The 16,056-nt window shown below is 38.3% G+C and overlaps 1 protein-coding gene across 2 annotated transcripts in view; it reads left to right on the top strand.

The window, feature by feature from the left end:
• The window catches only part of Gabra3 (gamma-aminobutyric acid type A receptor subunit alpha3), a 318,197-nt gene that overhangs the window by 138,969 nt on the left and 163,172 nt on the right, over positions 1-16,056 (top strand). For both annotated transcript variants that reach the window (XM_052741044.1, XM_052741055.1), the window contains exon 4: positions 11,299-11,366. In XM_052741044.1, the coding sequence (XP_052597004.1) occupies positions 11,299-11,366 (68 nt within the window). The remainder of the gene's footprint in view (positions 1-11,298; positions 11,367-16,056) is intronic.

Genomic DNA, 16,056 nt, shown 5'->3' with positions numbered 1-16,056 from the left:
ATCAGGCTCTAGGCAAGCCTGTAGGGCATTTTCTTAATCAGTGATTGATGGGAGAGGGCCCATCCCATTGTCACTGGGTTCATCCATAGATTGGTGGTCCTGGGTTCTATAATAAAACAGCCATGGGTAGCAAGCCAGAAGGCTGAGAGTCCATTAAGAGCAGAACAATAATCAGTACCCCTTCATGATCTCTGCATCAGCTCCTGCCTCCAATATCCTGTCCTGTTTGAGTCCCTGCAGTAACTTCCTTCAATAATGAACAATGCTGTGGAAGCATAAGCCAAATAAACACTTTTTCCCTAAGTTTCTTTGGTCATGGTGTTTCATCACAGCAATAGAAACCCTGACTAAGACAGAAATTGGTACCAGGATAGTGAGGTACTACTGCCTGGATGGTCAGGAACCAGAGACTGGATAGCCCAGAGACCAAGTGTAGAACCATCCATGACTGGCAAAAGGAGGCAGAAGGAAGAAGGAAGAGGAGGAGAAGGAAGAGGAGGAGGAGGAGGAAGAGGAGGAGGAGGAGGAGGAGAATCAATTAAATGATTCCTAATGATATTCTGCTATACTCATAAACTCATATACTCATAGGTTGGTGCCTTGTTCAGTCATCGTTATAGAGGCTTCTTCTGGAATCAGATAGGAGCAGATATAGAGACCTACAGTGAGATATTATGTGGAGAAAGAATCTAAATTGGAGGTCTCTATTGGGTCCAGCCCCCTGAGGATCATGTAACCCCATGGAAGAGGGGCAGTAAAGATTGTGAAAGTCACAGGGGATGGAGGACACCAGGAGAACTTGGCCCACTAAATCAACTAAGTAGGACTCACATGGACTCATAAAGACTAAAGCAGTAAACATGGGGCCTGCATGGGTTTGCTCCATGGCCTCTGCATATATGTTATGGTTGCTACCTTGGTATTCTTGTGGGACTCCTAACAGTGGTAGCAGGTGTATCTCTGACTCTCTTGCCTGCTCTTGGGACTCATTTCCTCCTATTGGGTTGTGTTGTCCAGCCTCAATATGAGGTCTTTCACCTTGTCTTATTGTATCTTATTTTGTTCTGTTTGGCTGTCATCTCATAGAGGCCTGCTCTTTTCTGAAGGTAAATGGATGCAGAGTAGATGAGGGAGAGGGAAGGTGGGGGGGGGAGTCTGAGAGGAGTATAGGGAGGAGAAACTGTGGTTGGGATGTGTTGTATGAGATAAGACTATGTTTTAAATAAATAAATAAAAATAAATCTGGAGTTGATGGTAATTTTATGGAAAAATGTGAAAGATGTGCCTGTCTTCTGTTCTCTGTGAACGTGTGTTTCAAATATTAAATGTTGTTTTCCCATATCTTCTTTTTTCTAGATTTTCATTCATTTTTCTATTTACAAGTCTGATAGGGTTATGATATGTCTATGTATGGCTTCATTAATGTTTTTCTGTACTAATTTCTTTGCTTTGGTTACATTAATGCTCTACATATTGACCTAACCATATCATTTGCAATTTCCATCAACTTGCCTTAATGTTCACTGGAACTCTCTTTTGTTATTTCAATTCTAATAATGAGACAGTGAATCTCTTTTCTTTTTGTGATTTCATTTTTTAAACTTTAATTTGGTTATTTTCTGGTTTCTCATCTAAGACCTTCTATCCAATTATTTATTTATTTATTTATTTATTTATTTATCTATTTATTTATCTTTCCATTTAAATCATGGGATATAGTTATAACAGCTACTTTAAAGTCTTGATCCCTCCAACATTAGGATCATCTTATAGTTGAAACTTATTGATTATGTCTTTTCCCCAAATAGTTAGTAAAATTTCCCTGGTTCTTGTTAATTAGGGCATTTAAAATATTTTATTATGAAGTCTGGATCTTCTTATAGTACTCTGGAGAAGTTTCTTTTTTTTCCATTTGTTTTAGAAGATAAGTAACTCAGCTTCTGCCTTATCCTCTATGACTGATAGTCTTCACTGCTTAAAGTTTTAAGACTTTGATCTGCTGCATCACTTTATCTGACACATGTACCACTTAGGAGACAGTCTAGGGCCATGGTTGAAATCCAAATCCATTTTAAATTCTCAAAGTCTACCATGAAGCTATGGGTCTGTTCCATACTTGTGCTGCTCATGAATTCATATGAAATAAAGGTGATAAATTAAATTGTAATGTTCTTCTCAAACTTTTTGGTGTGCTGCCTTTAAGTTGGGCCCAACTGAGATGATTCACAGGCAGAATTACTGGAATACCTTCCTTGACATTCTTCATTCTGGAATTGCCACACACTCTCTGTCCTACAGGAATCCATTTTTTCTGCTTTTCCTAATAAGATAATGAGGTGCCACACCCCTGCCTTGCAGTTACTCCTTTGGAGAAAACTTGTAAAGGAAAGTGAGAAAAATTAGGAGACTTACTCCTGCATGGGCTGTTCCTTCAAATTTTTGCTTACCATCACAGTTCCCTGTTTATTACCTTCTAGCCAAGGAAAGTACTTAACATGTTTTCAGAGATTTTATTAATAATTGGTGAAAATGCCATAATGCCTTATTTACTTGTTACTGTTTTTGAGACAGCATGGCACTATGTGGTTTATTTAGTATATACCCCTCCCCAACTCCATTGCCAAACAAAACTCATTTTCCTCCTTCAGCCTCTGAAGTGTTAGGATTTTAAGTAAGCACTACCAAACCTAGTAAGTTCTGTTTTGATTTTAGTGGGGTATTTTTTTTCCATTTTTTCTCTCCATTAACTAGTTTTTTGGTTATCCTTTTCCTTTACTTCATTCCAAAGTCAACTTATAAGATCATTTTAAAATGTTTTCTTTCATTGTGACTTTGCTGATCTACAACTCCTGGCCCAAAACTCATTGAGCTCAGTTCATAATTCTATGACATATTTCTGGCTTGTTGTACCCATACTACATCCAAATATAGCCTCAAATATCATATCCTACCTAAAGAATCAATTCAATATCATCATATACTGTCTCCGTTGAAGAACAGATTTGGCTTCCATTCATATGCACTTACACAACCTTCAGTCTTTTTCTTTTTTTGGTTTTTCAAGACAGGGTTTCTATGTGTAGCTCTGGCTGTCTGGAACTCTATCTGTAGACCAGGCTGGACTCAAACACATAGAGATCTGCCTGCTTCTGCCTCCAAAGTGCTGAGATTAAAGACAAATGGCACCACCATCTGTAGTTGGAAGGAACTAGAGGCTTTTAAGTAGTTCAGCTGAGAGAGATCCTTTTGGGTGAGGAGACAGAGGCTTTCAGTCTGAAGAAGCAGGATTGGCTGAGGAGTTGGCAGGTGAGGTTGGGTATGGCTTGCTCTGCTTCTCTGGTCTTTCAGCTTTCACCCCAATATCTTGCTCCAGGATTTTTTTTTTTATTAATAAGACCATTTAGAAATTTGTGTTACATTTGGCACCCAACATTTGTGGCACAAATTCATGGAAAACCCACTTGCCTGTGGCCTTGCAGTCCCCAGCTCAGGCCCAAGCTACACACAGCTGGTTGTGGTGGTGGATGCTGGTAGAATTTGCTGAAGGAGGCAGAGGCAGGAGGATCCCAAGTTCAAGTCCAGTCTGGGAGGCTTGCTGAAGAGAAGCTACAGCCATGGCTGGACCACAAATGGTGGCGGCAAGACCATGGAGGTGTTGTCTGCTGCTCCCAGTTGCCAGCTGCTTCTCATCATGTTGTTGTTGGTGGTGACGCTGCTACAAGGACAAAGGGTTTACCACTGATGTTCAGAGAACAATTGCCAGGACCATTGAGTTACAAGAAAGCATTGGCAAAGGTCAGTTTGGAGAAGTTTTGTGAGGCAAGTAGTGGGGAGAAGTTGCTGTGAAGATATTCTCTTCTAGGGAAGAACTTTTGTGGTTCTGAGAGGCAGAAATTTATCAGACTGTGATGTTATGCCATGAAAACATCCTAGGATTTATAGCAGTAGAAAACAAAGACAATGGCACATGGACTCGGCTGTGGCTGGTGTCAGATTTCCATGAGCATGGATCCCTTTTTGATTAATTGTATAGATACACTGTTACAGTGGAAGGGATGATCAAACTAACTCTGTCCATGGCAAGCAGTCTTGCCCATCTTCACACAGAGATTGTTGGTACCCAAGGAAAGCCAGCTATTGCTCACAGAGATTTGAAATAAAAAAAAATATCTTGGTGAAGAAAATGGAACCTGTTGTATTGCGAACTTGGGACTGGCTGTGAGACACAATTCTGCCACAGATACAACTGATATTGCTCCAAACCACAGAGGAGGCATGAAAAAGATTTTCTGCAGTGAACCATGATCACCTAACAACCAATCCGAAGTCTCCAAAAAGATGATGGGATCCCACAATGATGATTTCATGGAGTATGATAAAGCCATTAAGCTGATTAACACCATCCAAAGATCAGCTTTGGACTACAAGCTGCTCAGGACAATTTTGAGATGGCTAGATGAGATGATCCAGCCTCACAGACTACTTGAACAAGGATTTGACACAAGCCCTGCACTTTCATATTAAGCAGAGACTGTTCAATAAATGATATAACTAACTGTCCTAGAACTTGACAATTAACCCCCAAATTTTCTTTTCAGGATCTCTAATGATGCTGTAGCCTCCAGACACCAGGAAGTGATTTTAAGAAAATGATGCCCACATTACCAAGAGTATGGGTGGTTTTTGGTCATTCAAGAGGTTATGGACAATTGTCCTTATTTAGGATGGTTGGTACAAGTTGTTAACTGATAATGGTCATAAAAAAAGCTGAACAAGGAGATTAGATTCAGGGTTCTTGTTTGAAAAAAAAGAAAAAAGAAGATATAGATAAGAGGTAGATTATTGAATCATCTCTGAAAAAAAGAGATATGGAAATAATAGGATAAAAGGGTAGATTATTGAATCTACTTTGTAAAGAAAAAAGAGAGGATATAGCTATGATAAGATAAAAGATAGATTATTGAATCTACTTTTAGAAAGCAACAACTAGTGTTAAATATTTTCATTTGATTTGATTTTGTATATTATAAACAAATTTTGAATTGGACTCATGAAAATAGGATAAATAAAAGATTTTTTTTGTCTGAATTTGTCAAATGTTAATGGACTGGAGTTTGTTAATGTAATTCTTGACTATATATTTTATATACTTATTGTATATAGTTTTTCTTATATTTGTTATAAACTTCTTTTATTATTTTATACAAAAATGAGGAAATGTGGTGACTTTTTTTGTGCTCTAACAAATAAAAGTTGTCTAGGAATCAGAGGGCAGAGCCAGTCACTGGATTAAACATAGAGGCCAGAGTGGTGGCACACACCCTTAATCCTATCACTCTGGAGGCAGAGATCTGTCTGGATCTCTGTGAGTTCAAGGTCACACTGGAAGCAGAGCCAGGCAGTGGTAGCACACACCTTTAATTCTAGCACTTGAGATCTCACTCATGTCTTTGCTTAGGAAGGACACATGTCTTTAATCCCAGGAAGTGATGGCAGGAAGCAGCTTTTTCAGAACTCAGAACAGTTGTCCGTTGAAGTTGTGAATAAGTATCAATGGTGTGCTGTACATATTTCATCTTTCCAAATTCTGAAAAGTAAAACACACCCATCTGCCAGATTTCATTCCTCTAGTACCCTTTGGGTTACATCATGCTGATAGTGAGGTCTGAATGTAAAAAGAACAAGTAGGACACTTCCTTATAATTTCCTTACTTGTTGTGAGGTTATGGAAAAATCCTTTTTTAAACTTTTACTGTTGACATGATGTTTTTATGACATTATGTGGCCTCCAGCATATTTCCTATCAGTAGTTTATCTGTCTCATCATTACCTTGTGCTAGAGGTCCTTGCAGACGCATATGGGATCAGATGTGAGTTATATATAAAGAATGCTTCCTATTCCTAATTATATCTTGTAACTGAATAAATAACAAAGTTAATTCTGACTCATCAGAGATAAATTCTGCAGGCTCAATATGTAATACCACTCTTTCAGCATACTGAGTGTCAGTAACTATGTTGGGAGGTTCAGAGTGTCAGTAACTATGTTGGGAGGTTCAGAAAAATTCATTAGTACCATCAGAATAGCATACAATTCTGATTTTTGAACTGAATTATAAGGACTTTGAACCACTTTACTTAAATTTTCTGACTTGTAACCTGCCTTTCCTTGTTTGTTTGCATCTGTGTAAAATGTACAGGCTCCAGATATGGTTGTTTCCCAAACAATTTGAGGCAGAATCCAATCAGCTCTCTTTATAAATTGAATTCTATCATTTTTGGGATATTTGCTGTTAATCTCTCCCATAAATTACTGCAATCTTTTTGCCAAGGTTCACTTTTTGCCCATAATTTGTCAATGTCATCCTTAGTTAAAGGTACTACAGTTTCTGCTGGTTCTATTCCTGCTAATTGATGAAGTCTCAATTTTCCTTTCAAAATCAAGTCAGAGATCTTTTCCACATAAGTTTTTAATCTTTTACTCTGTTTATTTGGTAGAAATATCCATTCCAATATATCTTCCCTATGCATTAAAATTCCTGTAGGAGAATCCTTACAGGGTAAAATAACCAATATGCAATGAAGCTTTGGATTCACACAATCTACATGTCCTTACTGTACTTTCTTTTCCACCAAGCCAATTCTCTCTTGGCTTCAACAGGTAATTTTCTTGGACTATTTAAGTCCTTGTACCCTTCTAAGGTTTTGAACAAATTACTCAGTTCATCATTTTTTACCCCAACCATAGTTTGTAGATGGGAAATATCTCTGAATAATCTTTGAAAGTCATTAAGAGTCTGTAATAGATCTCTCCTAATTTGTATCTTTTGGGGTCTAATTTTTTGTAGACCTATTTTATTTCCTAAATAATTAATAGAATCTCCTCTTTGTATTCTTTCAGGAGCAACTTGTAATCCCCAACAAGGCAAAATTTTCTTTATTTCTTCAAACATTCTTTCTAAAATATCTGCATTTGAGTCAGCTAGTAAAATAGTGTCCATATAATGATAAATTATAGATTTAGCAAATTTTTAATGTATTACTTCCAATGGCTGTTGTACAAAATATGGCATAGGATTGGGCTATTCAAAATTCCCTGTGGGAGAACCCTACATTGATATCTCTTAACTGGTTGATAATTATTATAAGTAGGCCTCTTGAAGGCAAATCTTTCTCTGTCTTTTTCTTGTAAGGGTCTGAGAATGAACAGCCTTTTAAATCAATAACTACAAGAGGCCATTCTTTAGGTAAAAGAGTAGGCAAAGGAATTCCAGATTGTAGAGAGCCTATTGGCTGAATTACCTTGTTAATTGCTCTCAGGGCTGTTACCACTCTCCATTTACCATTTTTTCTTTTTAATAACAAATACAGGAGAATTCCAAGGGCTGGCAGATTCTTCCATATGCTGAGCATTTAACTGCTCTTGTACCAGCTCTTCCAAGGCCTGCAGTTTCTCTGTTGTTAAAGGCCATTGCTGAACCCACACAGGCTTGTCTGTTAACCATTTTAAAGGTAGAGCTGTTGGTGTCTTTGAAAGATCAGCAATTGTGTCTTGTTTTGGTGACTACTCTTTAAAATAAAACCTTCTAATATTTCTCTCAGAAACATGAGTCAGTTTATGATTTGTTTCTGAGGTTGAAGTAATGTTAATCTGAGTATTCCATTGTTATAATAGATCATGGTCCCATAAGTTCATAGCTATATTAGCCACATATGGCTTTAATTTTCCTCTCTGTCCTTCTGGACCTATACATTTGAGCCATCTTGCACTCTGTTTCACTTGGGATAATGTTCCAATCCCTAACAGCTGAACATTTACCTCCTGAAGAGGCCAATTTTGATGCCAAAATTCTGTTGCAATTATTGTCACATCTGCACCTATGTCTACTAAACCATCCAAGATAATATCATTTATTCATATTTTTAATTTGGTCTTTGTTCATTTATGGAAGTTTGCCAAAAGTTTTACTTTATGGTTTCTCCTGAATTTCCTTTTCTCTCTGCTATAGTGGTTCTATCACCCAGAGCAGCCTGTTTTATTCCAATAGGCATTTGGTTATTTAATTGCTCTGAGTAGGGGTTTCTTCTATGATGACAGGAAAGGTCTGAACTGAATTTGCTGTGGGGCCTGCATGAGGCCCCTCTGGGAGTTTCCTGAAGACAGAGGCAAAGGATTACCTTGTCTGTCTCTTGTTGAACTACATTTGTTGGTCCAATGTTTACCCTTACCACACCTTCTGCATAATCCCAAAGGGTGGAGCATTCTGTTGCCCTTGTTCCTTGAATAAACATTCTTTATGAGAATGCCCTGTTTATATTCCCTTTTCAAATGACCATGTTTTCCACATCCAAAACATCTGACATATTTCCTCAAACCTTTTGAAATTGCTTCTCCTATCCACATATGATCATGGTCATGAGACTCAACATTAATTTTGTCCCTGATCCTATGTTTCAAGTATGCAAATCTTGCCTTTAACAGTCTGATTGTTCTTTGGCAGGCTGCATTCACATTCTCAAAAGCCAAAGATTCAATTATTATCTGTTTAGCTTCTGAATTTGGTATCATTCTATTTACTGCTGAAGACAGCCTTTGAAAGAAATCTGTGAAGGATTCTCTGGGGCCCTGCACAACTTTTGTGAATGATTCAATTTTCTTTCCTGCTTCCTCAGTTCTGTCCCATGTATTCATGGCTGCCATGGGGCATAGATTTAAGGTTTGGTTATCATATAAACATTGTCTTTTTTTATCAGCATTTTTGCCTTCTCCCAGAAGCTGATCCTGGGAAATTTCCACACCTCTAACTCTACATTGTTTTTCTATTGTTTCAGCCTTGTCCTTAAGCCAAGTGTGCCACTGTAATTGTGCTCCAGCCTCAAGACAGCTGTTACCAATTCTTTCCAGTCCTGAGGAGTAATTCTATTACAAGTTGACCACGAGTTTAACATTTGCTTTATGAATGGAGAATTCATGCCATAGGATACTATAGCTTCCTTAAATCTCCTCAAATCTAACATTTCCACTGGAGTTCAGTTAGCTTGTACATGTCCTTGATCAGGTAGTTGCTGTATGGCTACTGGATAAATTAAGTTTGATTGTTTGAAAACAGGCTGTCTCTCTGTAACCTTATAATTCAATCCCGATATAATTTTAGCTTTAAATTCTTCTGTCTGGGTCTCAATTTCTCCATCATTCATTTTAACAGCTTTTTCTAAAGCTTTTATCTTGGCACTTAAATTGACCAACCTTTTTAATAGTAAAATAAGGATAATTAAACAAATAATATGCACAATTGATGTTATATACATCCCATCAACATTAATTATCCTCTCATGTAATTGTTCCATTTTCAGACTACAAAGACCAATTTTCTTCCATTGTAAAGACATTTCCTATTTTTTAATGTGGGAAAAAGTTTTCTCTTTTAACTAGTTTCTCCCTTTAAGGTATCTGATATCTTAATTGACTTACCAAGTCTGCGTAGTACAGTAAAGTCTGAGGGAATTTCAAAGCAGCCACCTAGCGTGGTTGCATTCTAAATTGGGAATCCAGAGAGAGAGAGAGAGAGAGAGAGAGAGAGAGAGAGAGAGAGAGAGAGAGAGAGAGAACCTACTACCTACTAGGAGAAGAAAAAAGCTAAAAGCTAATGTCCAGCCACCTGTTCTGGCCTGAGCCATTTTGGGCCTGAGCCAGGGGTCTGTAAACCCACAGGCAGTCTAGCTGCTTGCAGCTCTGCCCCCTTGTACCTACAGCCATGTGAGTTGGAGATCTGGCCAAAAGAAGCTCCAGCTGCATGTAGCCAGTTTGCTTATAGCTCAGCCGGGCTGGGGGCCTGTAACCCCTGGCCTGTAATTAAAAATCACAAACAGATAGAAATAATGAGAATCACCAGCTAACCTTAGCTTGCCACGATGCTGTAGCTTCCTTAAGAGAACAGCTTCTAACTGTTCCTGTCTAACCTGTACCTTTATTGCCTTGCTGTTCTGCCTTCTCATTGGCTCTTAGCCCAGCCACCTCACTTCCTTGTTACTGCCTGTCTGTACAGTCCTCCACGTCTCTATGGTTGGTACTGGGATTAAAGGTGTGTCATCAAGCTTGGCTGTGTCCTTGTGATTGGATTAAGGGTCTGTGCTACCACCATCTGACTTCTGTTTATGGCTGGCTATCTATGTCCTCTGATCTCCAGGCAAACTTTATTTATTAACATATAAATAAAATATCACCATATTTCAGCACACACAAAATATCACCACCCTGTCTCAAAAACAAAAATTAAACAAAATGAAACAAAGAACCAAAGCAAATAGCAGGGTGGTGGTGGCATAATCTTTTAATCCCAGCACTCAGGAGGCAGATGTGGGTGGATCTCTGTGAATATGAGACCAGCATGGTCTACCGAGCAAGTTCCAGGATACCAAGTCTATAAAGAGAATCTGTGCCTAAAAAACAAACAAACAAAAAATTAAACAAACAAAAATAAAAAAGCAAATGAGTAAAATAATTAAACAATTAGAAATTTAAAAATTACACATGATTGGTGCCCACCAGAAGTTCTGAATTTAGGTGGGAAGGCAGGCAAGTAACCAGATATCATAATCAGGGAAAATTGATGTATGTATACCATGTGACATCAGGTAGCTCCAAAAAAAGTTTTTTTTTTCCATTAACAGCGTCCACTGTGGATAGATTTTGATTGTTGAGCAACTGTCCTCCTTAGGCTCATCATCCTAGACTATTCAGTCTGGTGGCAACACCACAACCATGTGTATTTGTATCCATGCTCACCATGGGATAGAGGGTTTAGTATTAGATATTAATTGTTCCAGTAACTTGCTATCTCTGGAAACATTTGCCATTCCCTTCCCTGCTTCAGTTTTAGGGAAGTGGGGATGCCACATCCTGTGTTCCTATGTGTAGGTGAGCATTAGATTTTGCACTATTTTAAGCTACCACAGGTAAGGGTAAGCCATTGTGAGAGGCCAGCAGGTATATATATATATATATATCAGGGGTCTTTAACAGCTTCCTCTAAGTTTTGATGTTTGGAATTCCACTGTCATTTTCAGTGTTATCTAAAAGTGTAAAAAATTATACTGGAACCTACTTTGTATTCTGTGAAGGAACAGCACGTGTGAGAAGTAGGTTTTTTTTTTGAGGAGAGGGGCATGTGACAATGTTAGATACTCCTTCTCAGAAATAGCAAGCTGGTTATAGTTTAGAGTACATCCACATTGCACTTTCTGATCTAAGGAAATCCTGTTTCTTGACATTCTGTTTTTCTATGTTATTTCACTCAGATGCAGTGACTGAAGTGAAGACAGACATCTATGTGACCAGTTTTGGCCCTGTTTCAGATACTGACATGGTAAGTATAGTTCCTGAAAAGGGAAAAGAGAAAGATGATTCAATAGGTGAAAAATAAATTGTCATTTTCCACAGTAGAACTCTGATATGTGTTCTAAGGAGATATATTTTCTCATGAAATCCTTACTAGCTTCTTTTTAGACAAGTGTGCCTTTTCAATGCTCTCTTCACCTATTTCTGTAAACTGTACTTAGCCACATAGGAGTACCTGCCTCTTCTTCTACTCCACATCTTAAAAAATTGACTTAGTTCTGTATCTGCAGTTATCTACCCCTTCACACTTTTCTGGCACTCTACCTATCTGTTCAAATGGGTCATTTTAATAGAGCAATGCAGTAGTTACTATTGTTGACCAAGTAACCAGTAATACTATCCAAGTATGTTGTTCCTTTCAAGTGGTCTCCATTCACTGAGGACATGGATGTACCAAATATTTCAGTGCTTGGATTTGAATCACTTTTGAATACTGTTTGTTCTATACATGTGAGCAGCTGGGGGAGTTACAGCACTAGCAATAGGACAGAGGTTACATACAAGTAGTACTGAGGAGCTGCTGCATGCAAAGATTGCTTCTCCTCCTACCATTTTTTTTTTTTTTTTTTGGTTTTTCGAGACAGGGTTTCTCTGTGTAGCTTTGCGCCTTTCCTGGGACTCACTTGGTAGCCCGGGCTGGCCTCAAACTCACAGAGATCTGCCTGGCTCTGCCTCCCGAGTGCTGGGATTAAAGGCGTGCACCACCACCGCCCGGCTACCTCCTACCAATTTTTTTTTTATGTACAAACAAACAATCTGATGAAGGTTTAAATATCAGATATTGTGTTGTATGCTTTTCATACAGAGAAAAAAAACAAAGCCATTGTTTACTTAGTGTGTCTGGGATGTAGTAGGTACGCAGTAAAATTTTGTTGAATGGTTTTATATTGAGAATAAATTTTTGTGTTAGTTTTTGAGATTGCATACTTCTATGTATCTCTGGCTGGACTGGAACTCACCATGTAGATCAGGTGGACCTTGAACTCATGATAATTCTCATTCTTCTGCTTCATGAATGTTGAATGACAGTTATACACTACTTCATCAGGGAAGATATGAAAATCTTAATATTTTTCAAAATAAGTTTAAATAAATGTTCTTTATCCACTATTTTGATATCTTCTATTTTGCTGTCTGGGGAGACCAGCCTTCAGTAACACAGAGCTTAAAGGGAAATCCACAGAGTCAGTATACTATGACTTTTTTTTATCTGAGGGAATAAGGGGAAAGACACTCACACTCTCTTGATGGTTTCCTTTTTTATTCTTCTTCAGTATTCTCTATTCATTCTTTTCTTAGTGATTTCTTTCTCTCATTCTTGATGATTTCCTTCTAATTCTATCTTTATTCTTTCCCTTACAGCTTATATACCCCAGCAAAATCTTTCAGGCAATATAAAAATTACAATGTGGTTACATTCTATTTTCAAGTGAATAACTGTAATGAATACAGGTAAAAACATGGTTTTCATCTCCCTTGCGTGATTAAAATGAAGTCATCCCAACAACCCACATACATTCCCATCTAAGAAACTTGTTATAGATTAACAGAGTGTGAGCAAGCAGGATATTTTTCTCAGTCATCTTTTACTGGCAGGCTGCATATTGCAGTTACAAAGAAAGAGTCAATCACTTTATTATTTATCTTGAAAGGTAATCTTAGAAGGAATATTAAAGGAATCACAAACTTAAACTCTTATACATGAAAAACAGTCAGCTCTACTTTAAATCTTTAGGGTGCATACCCACTCATCAATAGTTTTTTATATCAGGAGATTGAGGGCAGAAATGAGTACAAGGCAGAGACGACCAGCCAAACTAGTGGAAACACATGAACAGTAGACCAATAGCTGAGGAGCCCCCATGGGACTGGACTAGGCCCTCTGGATTGGAGAGACAATCGTTTAGCTTGAACTGTCTGAGGGGCCCCTAGACAGTGGGATCAGGATCCATCCTTAGTGCATGAACCAGCTTTTTGGAGCCCAATGCCTATAGTGGGGCACCTTGGTGCAGGGAGGAGGGGCTTGGACCTGCCTCACCTGAATGTGCCGGGCTCTGCTGACTCCCCATGGGAGACCTTGCCTTGGAGGAGGTGGAAATGGGGGGTGAATTGGGGGGAAAGTTGGGGGTGGGAGGAGGGAGAAGAAGGGGATCTGTGGTTTGTATGCAAAATGAATAGAAAATTTCTTAATAAAAAATACAAATGGGTACAAGGAATTAATACTTACCTTTGATCATCAACCAACCCTAGCAAGAAAATATGTCAGCTAGTAGCAGTTGGGCTGCTTTGTATTTTTTAACCTAATCTAATTAATCTATAACTCAGCTATGCGTCCTTGTGAACTTTATATTGTTTTCTAGGGTTTTTCTTCTCAAAGCTACTATCAAAACATCTAATGTAACCTGAAGTTATTTTGAGGCTTTGTTTTAGCTATGATGCACTCTGAAAACTGTGAACACATCTCCCAACATTAAGATTAAAAGAATTAAAGCTAGCTGGACTACTGGGACTCAGTTGTTTTCCTTAATCATTAACCTAAGCCACAGTCTATATGACTCCTCAGTAGAAACTCATGTGTTCTGTGACATTTGCTTGTTTTATTATTAGTCCTCTCTAGCCTCTGCTTTATCAGAGGCGGGGGCAACATTTTATCCTACCTTAGCCTATGTTATAATTTCTGCTAAACTAATCTCTATCATAATCCCTTACTATATTTATTAAAGACCCTCAATCATCAAAATCCTATTTAAACTAACACTATTATTATATAAAATCATTGCTGCAGTTAAACAGTACAGCTTAGGATGAAAACATCTTCATAATAATCCACAGGTGAAAATGCCCAGTAGATCAGGATATTTCCATGAGGTAAACACATTATATTACAAACAGTGGGGATCTTCTCACACTCATTCACACCATACCAGATACCAGTGACAAACATGTAAAGGCACAGCAGAAGCAAAAGACATTCTGGGGTCTGTGATCTTGGGGCCTGCCTATCTGTGATTCACCCATTGGAGATTTGTTTCTTGGTGTGCTGATCCCCTGAAGTCAATTGCCATCTGCTGCTTCTCTGACATGGTCACCGGCACTTCTGTATGTCTGTTTTTAGTGGGTCATACCCAGCCCTTTATGTCAGTGCTGAGGATCTGAACTCATGTCTTCCTGCTTTACAGCAAACTCTTTACTAAACTGTCTCTCAGCCCCAACAAAATTTAACCCTAAAATGAAAATTTAACACATTCTTTTCTCTTAACACCACACACACACACACACACACACACACACACACACACACACACACACTCTACATTTGCTCATTGCCACTCATTTGTTATCACCTATAAATACATTCAGACAAATGTACACATAAACATCAAACACACATAGAATGTGCACAGATGATGCACTATCTTAAACAGCCTGAAGACATACACATGCAAACAGGTACTTGAACCCAGAGATACCAATGAAGCACACACATAGTCTCTTCACTTGGCTTTTTCCCCACCAGTGTGTATTCAGGGGCTCTGGAGACATTTCTGCAAATCTAGGTGTTGTCTCTTTGTCTTTTCAAAGTTTGATTATATCACTTGTTTGTTTATATTTCTTCAATAGGTTTAAGTTAAAGCAATAGAATGAGTGGATCTTTCCTGGTCAGGAGGAAATGCTTGGATCAAATATATTCAATATTCTTTTAACAGTACTCCCATCCCTTCTTAAGACTGTAGTTCATCTAAGTGAGAAACACATTGCTATTGCTTTTGAAAGGTTTCCTCTCAGTGTTCTTGGTAGTGTGCAACAGTTGACCCCAAACAGTCTGACTTTGGTGATGAGTAGCAGCAAAAACATAAGAATTCCTGATAACAGAATACATGAAAAAGTAAATGAAATTTAATTTGGAGTACAAGAAATGAGTTGGAAACTGGATAATAGGGATTTTATAGTTGCCATGATTTAACAGGTCATGATAACTCTGTAATGTAGGTAGAGTTTTCCTGCCTGGCCCACAGTCAGGACAAATCTCTCTCACCTGCCAGTCCCACAGCCTTTCAAACCCAACCAAGTAAACACAGAGGCTTATTTTGCTTACAAACTGTATGGCCATGGCAGGCTTCTTGCTAACTGTTCTTACAGCTTAAATTAACCCATTTCTATTAATCTATACCTTGCCACGTGGCTCGTGGCTTACCGGCATCTTCACATGCTGTTTGTCATCGTGGCGGCCGGCAGTGTCTCTCTGACTCAGCCTTCCACTTCCCAGCTTTATTCTCCTCCTTGTCCCGCCTACACTTCCTGCCTAGCCAATGGCCAATCAGTGTTTTATTTATTGACTAATTAGCAACACATTTGCCATACAGAACATCCCACAGCACTGTAATAAACGGAGAGAAATAATATGTGGTTCTTCAGTAATAATATTAACACTGAGACAGCAAGAGACTTTGTGACTTTCTGCAACTATCTACTCTTAGGAATACTTAGGCCATTTTTTGATTAGATATACAAAAAGGTGGTAGAGAGGTGGCAATATCAGACAGAATGGTTAAAAAATTAGTACATTTAGTGAAAATGTACTTTCAGACTAGGGCTGTTTATCCTTAATAGTGAAAACCAGATCTTGGCAGATGGAAAAATTCCCCATGGTATCTCAA

The sequence above is a fragment of the Peromyscus californicus genome, unplaced genomic scaffold, assembly GCF_007827085.1.
Source record: "Peromyscus californicus insignis strain IS unplaced genomic scaffold, ASM782708v3 Scaffold_10__1_contigs__length_136768540, whole genome shotgun sequence".
In the NCBI taxonomy this organism is placed as follows: Eukaryota; Metazoa; Chordata; class Mammalia; order Rodentia; family Cricetidae; genus Peromyscus; species Peromyscus californicus.
Note: the sequence above shows the minus strand (reverse complement) of the source record. Positions and strands in the feature narration are given on the sequence as shown.